Below are 12,074 nucleotides of genomic sequence, written 5' to 3'. Positions count from 1 at the left end.
ATTCACAGTTTCTATGGCCAGCTGTTGAGGACGTGGAAGCCTTCCGTAATCCTGCCTTTGACCAGCTGTGGTCAGGACATAACTATAAGTTCCTGTGACCTCAGAATGAGGAGAAGTGCAGGACTTCCTATTTTGGAGTGTGGTCAGCTGTTCCTGTCCTCTTCCCCCTGCTTTTGTACTCAAAACTTGAATATCCAGGGATGGTCGACTGAGGGAGGAGATTTGAAGAGAAAAAAAAAGCCTTTTGTCGTTTAAGAGCCGGGGAGGGTGTCCCCTGTGGCTTTCCGTAGCAGCTGCACCCTTTTTGGAATTCCGGCTATGAGGCATAAAGGACCTAGGAAGAGGAGGAGGGAGGCACAGAGAAAGAGACAGAGGAAGGCAAGGCCACACCTATTGTGATTCGAAAAGCACAGTTGAAGCTACTGTACCTCCTACCTGAAGGGAAAGGTGGAGGAGAGAGGGAACTCCAAGCTGAGGGGAAAACTGCAAAGTTGGAACGTCCAGGACGGAGGAGTGAAACCACAAAGTCACAAACGTAAATGGAACGAAAGGGTTAAGAAAGTGAGACGGTTAAAGGCGACAGCAGGTCTAATGTAGAAAGACAAGACGGCGTAAAAAGTCAATGAAACCGAAAAAAGGAAACCTCTGCGTAGAAGGAGACGAAGAAAGTGTCCTGAGAAGAATGCTTTGAAGGTGTGGAGGAAGAGGAGCGAAGATAGCTCCAAAGTTGGAACAAGTTCACAAGTTATCTAAGTCAACACGACCCACTGTAAGAAAAAAATACTGCGCCTCCCTCCTCAGGATCACGTAAATACTTGAGAAGGTAAGTCACATGCAGTGCTGGCGGTTAAGTGTTGTTTGTTTCGCGTTTGGTTATCTCACGGACGTCATGGACCCCATTGACTTATAATGCTGTCCATTAGGTTCCTCCCGAGGTTACTATCATTTTGTGAAACAATAATTTTATTTTAAATTTTTCACAAAATAAAACAGGTATATCAGACCATATGAGCAATAATAATATGTATGTGATACAAGTTGTAAAGGTCGCTTACATCCAACATTGATCTATATTTATGTATCAACAGCGATAGACTTAAGTCATAGGAATGTGCGTTGTACAATCTATGTACTCAAAGTCATCTATATGTGACAGCACGGGTTAAGGGTAAAGGCAAATGTGGGGGTGGATATCATTTTGATGGCAAGTAACGAGTTTCATGCTGTGACGAAGGCTCATAGCACAAGTGTGAACAAAGCCTTGCATCGGAGAGCGTGATCATGAGCTGGTCACATGCGTTGTGCAGTTTTTGCCATAAAAATCAGGTTGGGTTTGAGGGACATATAAGGGACTTTTGACCAGATTTTCAAGATGTTGAGAACCATCTTGTCCCTTTAGTTGGACCTGTGAAATATCATCGGTATTAGTGGAGGTAGCTAATGAAGGGTTTCGAGAATGAGCAGATGACATAACCACCATCTGTGGCAGTGAGATTTCTACACGTCTACAGTAGTCCTAAGGATTGTCCATCAATCACATCCCCCTCCACCAACACCCTTCTTTTAACATGTGCCTCCCTCCTTGGTGCAGTTATCTGCACACTGCAGCTAGTTTTCAGTTACCCGATCTGTCCTCCTGCAGGGGAACTACTATTTTTATGTGCTTTTTGACCTCTCCCGGTTTTAAGGGTCAGATTACTTTGTTTCTTGGTGGTAGAACAGGCTCTACAAAGCCAACGATCACCCTGCAAGCACTGTCAGAATCAAAATGACAAGGTATGAATTTATGGGTCTGAGGAGCTACTGTCTGAATTCCACCGTCGATGCAAATCTTTTTGGTTGCTTAATTCTGATTCCCATTGGTTTCATTTGAGAACCATCTCCTGTAGGGTTCATACATAATACATGTAACAGAGGCACAATGAAGGCTTTATATTTCTGACCTAAAGGTATTTCTTGTGCCACAAAATAGTACCTCCATAGGCAACGCATCTTGGGCATATGGTCTGATGTGGGTCCATAGGGTCCTACCACAGCGATCCACTTGCACATGGTGATTTCATTAAGTCCCCTCACTAGGAGCAGTGAGATAATGCTTCCATAATCTGGCATGCCATAGATTCTATGGCATAGAACATTTCATATGGCTCCATGTATAATTACATGCATATGGTGGTCTGAGATGGGTCCAAAGTGTCCATCCATGGATCCACCTCTACATGTACCTCCATTAGGCACCATATTCTCCCCTAGAAGCTGTGTAAGTGGAGGATAATACCTTCGTACTATATTATGTCATAGAGCATTTCATATGCCTCCATAAAAATACATGATGGTCTGATGTGGGTCCATGGAGTCCTACCACATGGATCCACCATCAAATGTACCTTCATTAGGAAGCATATTCTCCTGTAGAAGCTGTGTTACCTAGAGGATAATACTTTTGTAATATATCATGTCATAAAGCATTTCAGATGCCTTGGTTGTACCTACTGGTAGTATCCAACCTCATGGATCCACAACACCATCAAGTCTAGGAGTTCTTATCAGAAGGTATTCAAAGGTACCAATTACCCTGCTTTAGATGTTAGCATTGAAGGGTTGTTCCATCAGAAGAACCCCCTCGGTTTGACAGCCATCTCAGCACTGATCTGATCACAAGTGTCCGGGTGCAACAATCCCCATCGATCAGGCAGGGAAAGATGCCATAGTAACCACAATAACTGTAGGGGAAACGTCTTGCATGGTGCCCATTGAATGTAATGGTTGACCCTGGTCATGCTGAGTCCTTCAGCGCTTGAGACATTCTTTGGAGTTGTCCTCCACTCTGAAAATGTAATGAATCCCTTTAATCTCATTATGTAGGTTATGGTTTTCCTTTCATTTCTGAAGATTGTGTAGGGTATTTCCAGGATTTCAGCTTCTCATAGATTGACAAGTCTCAGTTGTTGGCTGTCTTCTCCAGGGAACTTTATTATTTAGAAAGTCTTTGAAAATGTAAATGTCCCCATTGCATCACTGTCAGGAGCTCGGAGCTGTGCAGACATGTGATGGTTTCTATCTGTTGGATCCCAAACAGTGGCATACCGGAAGCTGTTATCTGATAACAGACAGTCCTCCGCAGTAGGCCCTATGTAAAGAAAATAGAAGGATCAGGACTCCCTTCAGCGGCCGTACACAGTAGATCGAAGTCGGCTGAACCCGTCATTTATATCCGCATGGCTCATGCCCACAGTACAACCCCCTTAATGGTTACTTGTGATGTGGAGCATGTACACAGTACAACCCCCTCCGCCATGATTACTTGTAATATGGAGCATGTAGACAGTACAACCCCCTCCCCCATGATTACTTGTAATCTGGAGTATGTAGACAGTACAACCCCCTCCCCCATGATTACTTGTAATATAGAGCATGCACACAGTACAACCCCCTCCCCCATGATTATTTGTGATGTGGAGCATGTACACAGTACAACCCCCTCCCCCATGATTACTTGTAATATGGAGCATGTACACAGTACAACCCCCTCCCCCATGATTACTTGTAATATGGAGCTTGTACATGGTACAACCCCCTCCCCCATGATTACTTGTAATCTAGACTAGAGCATGCACACAGTACAACCCCCTCCCCCATGATTACTTGTAATATGGAGCATGCACACACTACAACCCCACCCCCCATGATTACTTGTAATATGGAGCATGTACACAGTACAACCCCCTCCCCCATGATTACTTGTAATCTAGACTAGAGCATGCACACAGTACAACCCCATGATTACTTGTAATATGGAGCATGTACACACTACAACCCCACCCCCCATGATTACTTGTAATATGGAGCATGTACACAGTACAACCCCACCCCCCATGATTACTTGTAATATGGAGCATGTACACAGTACAACCCCCTCCCCCATGATTACTTGTAATATGGAGCATGTACACAGTACAACCCCACCCCCCATGATTACTTGTAATATGGAGCATGTACACAGTACAACCCCCTCCCCCATGATTACTTGTAGTATGGAGCATGTACACAGTACAACCCCCTCTGCCATGATTACTTGTAATCTGGAGCATGCACATAGTACAACCCCCTCCCCCATGATTACTTGTAATCTGGAGTATGTACACAGTTCAACCCCATCCCCCATGATTACTAGTAATATGGAGCATGTACACAGTACAACCCCCTCCTCCATGATTACTTGTAATCTGGAGCATGTACATGGTACAACCCCCTCCCCCATGATTACTTGTAATCTGGAGCATGTACACAGTACAACCCCCTCCCCCATGATTACTTGTAATCTAGACTAGAGCATGCACACACTACAACCCCCTCCCCCATGATTACTTGTGATTTGGAGCATGTACACAGTACAACCCCCTCCCCCATGATTACTTGTAATCTGGAGCATGCACATAGTACAACCCCCTCCCCCATGATTACTAGTAATATGGAGCATGTACACACTACAACCCCCTCCCCCATGATTACTTGTGATTTGTACATTGCATCACTGTCAGGAGCTCGGAGCTGTGCAGACATGTGATGGTTTCTATCTGTTGGATCCCAAACAGTGGCATACCGGAAGCTGTTATCTGATAACAGACAGTCCTCCGCAGTAGGCCCTATGTAAAGAAAATAGAAGGATCAGGACTCCCTTCAGCGGCCGTACACAGTAGATCGAAGTCGGCTGAACCCATCAATTTCACGTATGCCCTGGAATACTCGTCATTTATATCCGCATGGCTCATGCCCACAGTACAACCCCCTTAATGGTTACTTGTGATGTGGAGCATGTACACAGTACAACCCCCTTAATGGTTACTTGTAATCTGGAGCATGTACACAGTACAACCCCCTCCCCCATGATTACTTGTGATGTGGAGCATGTACACAGTACAACCCCCTTAATGGTTACTTGTGATGTGGAGCATGTACACACTACAACCCCCTCCCCCATGATTACTTGTAATATGGAGCATGTACACAGTACAACCCCTCCACCATGATTACTTGTAATATGGAGCATGTACACAGTACAACCCCCTCCTCCATGATTACTTGTAATATGGAGCATGTACATGGTACAACCCCCTCCCCCATGATTACTTGTAATCTGGAGTATACACACACTACAACCCCCTCCCCCATGATTACTTGTAATATGGAGCATGTACACAGTACAACCCCTCCACCATGATTACTTGTAATCTGGAGTATGTACACAGTACAACCCCTCCACCATGATTACTTGTAATATGGAGCATGTACACAGTACAACCCCTCCACCATGATTACTTGTAATCTGGAGTATACACCCACAACAACTCCCTCCCCCCATGATAATTTGTATTCTGAGGCATTTACACCGTACAACCCCCTCCCCCATGATTACTTGTAATCTGCAGTATGTACACAGTACAACCCCATCCCGTATGATGATTTTTGATCTGGAGCATGTACACAGTACAACCCCCTCCCCCATGATCACATGTAATCTAGAGGATCCACCATCTTAAAACATAATAATAAATTATTGTATTGCTTGGATAACTGCAAATGAGGACTATGGGGCCTTTTCCAGGCCCGCCATCAGATAATACTGCAGTCAGGGGCCTGAGCTGAACAGGGGCCCACTGGTGGCTCCTGTTCAGCTAAAACATATTGGTGCCCAGGCATTTTTACATAGGGGCTGCTCTTTTAACATAAATTCATCTGTATGGGTCCCATTTCAGTGACAGACTGACCTCCCCAACCAACCTCCACCCCCATGGTGAAATGGCGCTACTACATTGTTGTGTCATAGCCATCTCATTATAATGGGTCAGTGTGCAAGGCAGGAAACGTCAGGGCCTACCTCACTTTCCAAATACCTCCTATCGCTCTGCTATTTCGTCCTCTGTTGGAGGATTACAATAGGGACACCTTAGGTGGCCACCCGGGGCCTAAAGCTCCTTGGGGGGGGGGGGCCCCATGGTCACTCATATCCTTCTACCAACTTGAAATGTCATGATGTGGCATGCAATCTAGTTGTCATAGCTGTGTTGTGGCATAGGAACTGGTGTACAGGAAAGTTTACTCAGTTGCCAATAGCAACCAATCAAATTCCATCTTTCATTTTCCAGAGGTCATCAATATCAGATCGGTGGTGGCCTGGTGCTAGCGCCATAAATATCACAGTGGATGGAGCCCAAAGCAGACAACTCCACCAGTGGCCATGCTGGGTTTCTGCAGATCAGCTCCCATTCATTTGATAGGTCTCTAGAGCCAGGACAACCCCTTTAAGCTTGGTTCTGGCACTGAATCTATGTGGTAAGCTTGGTTCTGGTACTGTATCTATGTGGTAAGCTTGGTTCTCCTACTGTATCTATGTGGTAAGCTTGGTTCTGGTACTGTATCTATGTGTTAAGCTTGGTTCTCCTACTGTATCTATGTAGGAAGCATTGTTCTGGTACTATATCTGTGTAGGAATTATAGTTCTTGGACCTTACCTATGTAGGACACATGGTTCTGGTACCATATTGTCACGGCCTCGGTGTGTGCCGTGACATTTTCGCCGCGCATGCTTGTTGCCGATGGCAACTTGTTTTTATGCATGTGTGTGCGCTTTCCATTTTAGGATGTTTCCTTTCCCTGCTTTGGTGTGCACGGGGTTAAGGTGTGCTTGGTAGGTGTGGTGGGTGTGACCTCAGGCCTCCTATATGTTGGTGTGGTGGAGCCTGAGTGTCAGTTTGGTTTGTTTGTCAGCTTGGTGTGGAGCTCTGCTCCTGGGCTGAATGATACTGTCATTGTTATTTTGTATTTCTTGCTTTGTCTGTTGTCCCCTCCGGTGTGTTTCTGTCATTCCTCTCCCCACCTGGTGTATGTAGTTATGGTGCGGGTTTTGCTTGGAGGTTTGATTGTTGTATGAGGCTCCGAAAGGGACAGGCTTTCCTGGAGGGGTTTAAGCGAAGACTCGCCTGTGGGCTTTTCCAGCTTGGAGCCACCTTCCATCATGGCTACGGCAGGTAAGTGAGGATTGCATAGTTATGTTACTGTGTAACTTACCTGCCGTATTGTTTAGCCCATGGCCTTCTATCCTGCTTGCCACTGGGCCGTCTGAGACACCATTCATCCGTGGTGTTGGATGAATGGGTGGTCTCTGCCCTGTCATTAGGCCTAGGGCTTTGTAGGGATAGTAGGGTCAAAGGTTGGTGAGCATGAGCCCCCTTAACTTCTGAGGCGGCTCATGCGGTAGGAGTCTAAGGTGAGTTCAGGGTTGTGCTAGGTGGTGACCTGCTCCCTGTTCCTTCCTATCTGGCATTGCCTTTGCATGGTGGGGGGTTTTCCCCACTCCCTGCCGTGATACATATCTATGTAGGAAGCATAGTTGTGGTACCATATCTGTAGGAGTTATAGTTCTGGTACCATACATATACAGTAAACATAGTTCTAGTAGCGTATCTATGTAGGAAGCATTGTTCTGGTACCATATCTATGCAGTAAACATGGTTCTGGTATTGCATCAATGTAGACCCGTGTAAAAGGGCCTTTAAACGCCAACCCCTCAGCGGCCTGACCAATCTTACTGTATGAAGCCCCCAAATTTCTGATGGAGACCCTGGCCACATAAATATTGGTTTTAAGAATTAAATTAATTAATGTCTGGTCAAATGTCTGGCCTGGAACAGACCAGGCGGCCCCATTGTTTCTAGGGTTGTTGGGGTTGTTTATGGAAAATCTTAAAGTGCATCTGTCAGCAGTTTTGTACCTATGACGCTGGCTGACCTGTTACATGTGCACTTGGCAGCAGAAGGCATCTGTGTTGGTCTCATGTTCATATGTGCCCGCATAGCTGAGGCAAGGCCTGAGAGGGTCAGGTGCGATGATGTTTGTACAGCCTGGCCCTGTCAATCGAAGTCCAGAGGGCGTGGCAGTTCCAGAGAGAGAAGAGCCTCTAGGTGTAATGGCAACGCCCCCGTTGCTCCTAGAGGCTCATTTGCATATATTAAAACCTAATTCTTCTCAGCAATGCGGACACATATGAACATGGGACCAATACAGATGTCACATCAGCCAGTGTCATAGGTACAAAACTGCTGACAGATGCGCTTTAAAAGGGTTGTCCTGCCATTTCTATTGATGACTTATCATCAGGATAGCTCATCAATATTTGATCGGTTTGGGTAAAACTCCCAGCGGTCCCCGCCAATCAGCTGATTGAGGAAGAGGCAGCTCTCCATGTAAGCACTGCTTCCTGTTAATAACACTACCCGTTGTCTCCTCTGGAGCAGTGGCATAGAGTAATTACAAGTACTTGTCATTACACTGCACTTCCAAGACAACAGGCAGTGTAATGAACAGGAAGCCGTGCACGCAAGCAACGCCGCTTCCTCTTCAAACAGCTGCTCAAGGGGGAGTCCCAGGGAGTCAGCCCCCCACCAATCAGATATTTATGCCCTATCCTGAAGATAGGTCATCAATATATATGGCCTGCACAACCCTTTTAAGGGGCCTAGATAGCTGTCAGCCAAATGCTCATTCTGCCGATCCTGCACCCCCGCCTGGGCAGGCATGTGTTCGGAAAGAGACTTTTTACTACAAGGGTCGATAGAGAAGACGGTGATGGGAAAAAACCTTCATAGGGTTGTTCATTTCCAATCATCGCTGCTGTATGGGATGAGCTATCCTTACTATGATCATTCATCCCCGAACAGTGTAATTGTTTTTCTCCAGGACATCCCTGTTTACACAAACATGATATATTTTGCCGTATGAACAATCAGATTGGCCGATCTGTCAACTGATCGTTGGCACATTTACACCAACCAATTACCAGGAATGAGCATGGTACTAACGCTCTTTCCCAATATCTGGCCCCTGTAAAAGGTCCCTAAGCCACTGCCAGGCCCCTCTGATGGCTTATCTCACCTGAAAACAAAAGGGTCAGGCATTGAAATTTGATTGTCATCTTCTGTTGGGGAAGAGTCAGGAGAACCCATATACGTCAGATTTTAAGACATTCCTGCTCTAATATTTATAGGGGCCTTTAGGTGTTTTTCTTAATGCAAATGCACTATATACATGTTTGTATTTTTTTGTATAATTGACTCCTTTTCTTTTCCACCCTCTTTAGATGTTCTTCTACCAGTCTATGAAGTGGCCATCTCCATCAGCTTTCCTCCCCAAATTCTTCCGTTCCTCACAAGGTACTCCATCACATCCAGACACCTCTCCCCAAAAACCTAAACGATGGACTTTCCCGGTTCTGCCTTTACATAGTTTACCAAGCTTACCAAGCTTCCAGCTGTTTCTTCCATCCCTGAAGAGAGGCAAGGATGTGAAGACCACGTCTGAATCTCATATTGATTTCGAACACTTTCAGATCTGTATCAACTTGGTCCATCACATTATAGACATTTGCACCTGTGGGTGTCTTTGGCTTTTTTCTCCTGTGTTTCGTGTCACGTTGGATATTTTTGGTTTTCAAGGAGCCCTCAAGCTGTGGATTCACGGAATTGCCATTTTCTTGGCCACAACATATGGGATGTATCTGATTCTTTGGCTGGCCCAGGAATACATCTTTCAGTTGGCATCATTTTATGGTATTTTACAGACGTTTGTCTTGATTGTGAGCCTGAAGGCAGAGCAAGAATCGGGGAAGGGGCAGCAAGAAGAGGAAAAGTTAAATGACCATAAGGATGAGGGTGAAAGTGAAGGAGGGCATCCGGAGGATAGATGGGCTGAAGGAGGGCATCCTGATGACAAATGGGCTGAAGGAGGGCATCCGGAGGACAGATGGGCTGAAGGAGGGCATCCGGAGGACAGATGGGCTGAAGGAGAGCATCCGGAGGACAGATGGGCTGAAGGAGGGCATCCAGAGGACAGATGGGCTGGTGGAGAGGAGGATGATGAAGGAAACTCCCAAGATGAGTGGGAGAGTGAAGGAGAGGAGGTACTAGGACATGCCTGAGGAAACTTGAAAAGATTTTGGCTTTTTTGCCTATGATGTTTTTGAAGGAAACCATTTGACATGCAGCAGAAACAAACTGGTCTCCAGAACATAGTCCAACAAAAACCAAAAACATATTTTGACTACCAAAATCCCGGACTACCAAAGGACACATAACTGTGAAGTTTCTGAGTTGGTCCTCTATTATGAGGACTTTGGGAGGCACTAATTTATATAATATTATTCTAATGATATTTTTAAGGGATTTTATATGTTACAAGAATTCTTGTAGTGAGATTTTGTATCTGTTCTAAACAGTCAGATGGGACCATTTAGGTTTCAGATGTTTGGAATTGAATGGAAGGACAAAACCTTGTCCACTGGAAATAATTACGGTCTTGGTCTACACAGGGACCTGAGAAGAACCACTAAAGGGATCAAAGCTCCTTCTGAGCCAGAAACAGTTGGGAGGTATAGACTAAGAAACAATAAGACAAACTTCAATGTATGTGCTGCCCTAGTCAAGTTCCTTGATTGATTTCTGGTACGTGCAGCCATGGACTATTCACTTCATTATATTGACTATTGACTGTTCTCTGGATAGTCCTTATCCAGATATTGTGATAGTACAAGCGAGAAGGCACCATTGTGGTGTGTGGAAGTCAAATTTTAAAACACTGAAAAGAAATTTATTTATGATGGGTCCGTGTGGTGTTTTATGGTAAAAATACAACCGTTCACATTGGGGTACTTCACTTTATAGTCAAGTGCTTTGGTTAGCCTCTGGGAGACAGGATCAAGACCTTCAAGAACTTAACTTCCTGAGTTTTATCAAGATACTTGTCCTTAGCATGAGGCTGCACTACCGCAAGATTCTGGTGACAAGATCATCTGATTTCAATCAGGTGAAGTGTTGTCGTGAAGACCAGATCATCAAATACATTAATATTTTCAGATATTGACGTCAGTAAATATGGACGTCCTTGTGATGATTTGGATTCATGAAATTCGGAAAAGGGACATACCGTTATTGGAATGTTTCAGTAGTGCAGCCTCTTTCCCATGCACATCCTACTAATGAACAGCCTCTCAGTTCTCCTCATTCCACACCCCAAATTCCACCTTCCTTGTGATGTTTATAAAGAAAACATCCTCCATTCTGTAGACCACGAGAAGTAGAACTAGAAGAAGACTTACTGTCAAGGACTGGGAAATCTAAACATTATAGGAAGTTTGGTGGCATACAAGCCTTGACTTGGCCAAAACGGTACGGTGAACAGCAGCAAACATTGGCCCCATGTGTTGCATCAAAGCTTCACCACAAAATACAGACAAATGTGATCTCGAGGACTGAACAGTGCTCGTAAACCAGATGATGAAGCACACTTGGCATCAACTGGGGTTTCTAAAAGATCTGGTGTCAGGTTCGATTTCAAGGTGTATACCGCCTCTTCCATGACAATAGTGGGACTCCCACCAGAGCATAGAATATAGGGGTCACGGAGACTTTGCTATTTTTCAGTTTTGACCTAATTATGTTTAGAAATTGCAACGCATGCCCATTTAGTTGTAGTTGGAATTGGTATTCCGTCACTGATTACACATCCGTAGCATAGCCTATTGGTAGACCATCAGTGATGATGGTTTGAGGTACACTTTTGGAAGCTCCATACATAGATGTAAATATAAGTGACCGTGACTATGTCAGTCGACACCTAGGTGGTATTAGTTTGATACTATACCGGTGGCACGGAGAACTGATCAGACGTGGTTTGTTCTCTTGTGACGATTGTAGGTCTGAAAAGATGTCCTATGAGAACTTCAGGCAAAGCTTCCAACCTCCAACATGGAAGCCGGTTTGGTAAATGCCATAGTCGGGGTCCATTTCAGCAATTGCCCAGGGTTGCCGAGAAAAGAACCCTAAGGAGCAACCTGAAAGTGGAGCATGTGAATCTTAACCAGGGACCACCAGGGATCTTACCATTAAAGAGATCAATACAGATATTGATGATGTCTCCTGAGGGTAGGTCATCAATATCAGATCAGTGAGGGTCCGACAGCCAGCAACCCAACCTATCTGCTGTTTCAGGCAGCTGTGGTACTGGAATCCATATAGTATGTG

General features: G+C 45.1%; 1 protein-coding gene across 1 annotated transcript; it reads left to right on the top strand.

Moving 5' to 3' along the window:
* Positions 1-328: 328 nt before the first annotated feature.
* On the top strand, positions 329-10,662 carry LOC120977480. The gene is made up of 2 exons (XM_040405441.1): positions 329-823; positions 9,137-10,662. The coding sequence occupies exon 2, from the start codon at positions 9,137-9,139 to the stop codon at positions 9,971-9,973; it is 837 nt and encodes a 278-aa protein (XP_040261375.1). The 5' UTR covers positions 329-823; the 3' UTR covers positions 9,974-10,662.
* The last annotated feature ends 1,412 nt before the right edge of the window (positions 10,663-12,074 follow it).

This window comes from Bufo bufo, chromosome 8 (genome assembly GCF_905171765.1).
Source record: "Bufo bufo chromosome 8, aBufBuf1.1, whole genome shotgun sequence".
In the NCBI taxonomy this organism is placed as follows: domain Eukaryota; kingdom Metazoa; phylum Chordata; class Amphibia; order Anura; family Bufonidae; genus Bufo; species Bufo bufo.
This window is presented reverse-complemented; position numbering and strand designations above follow the sequence as displayed.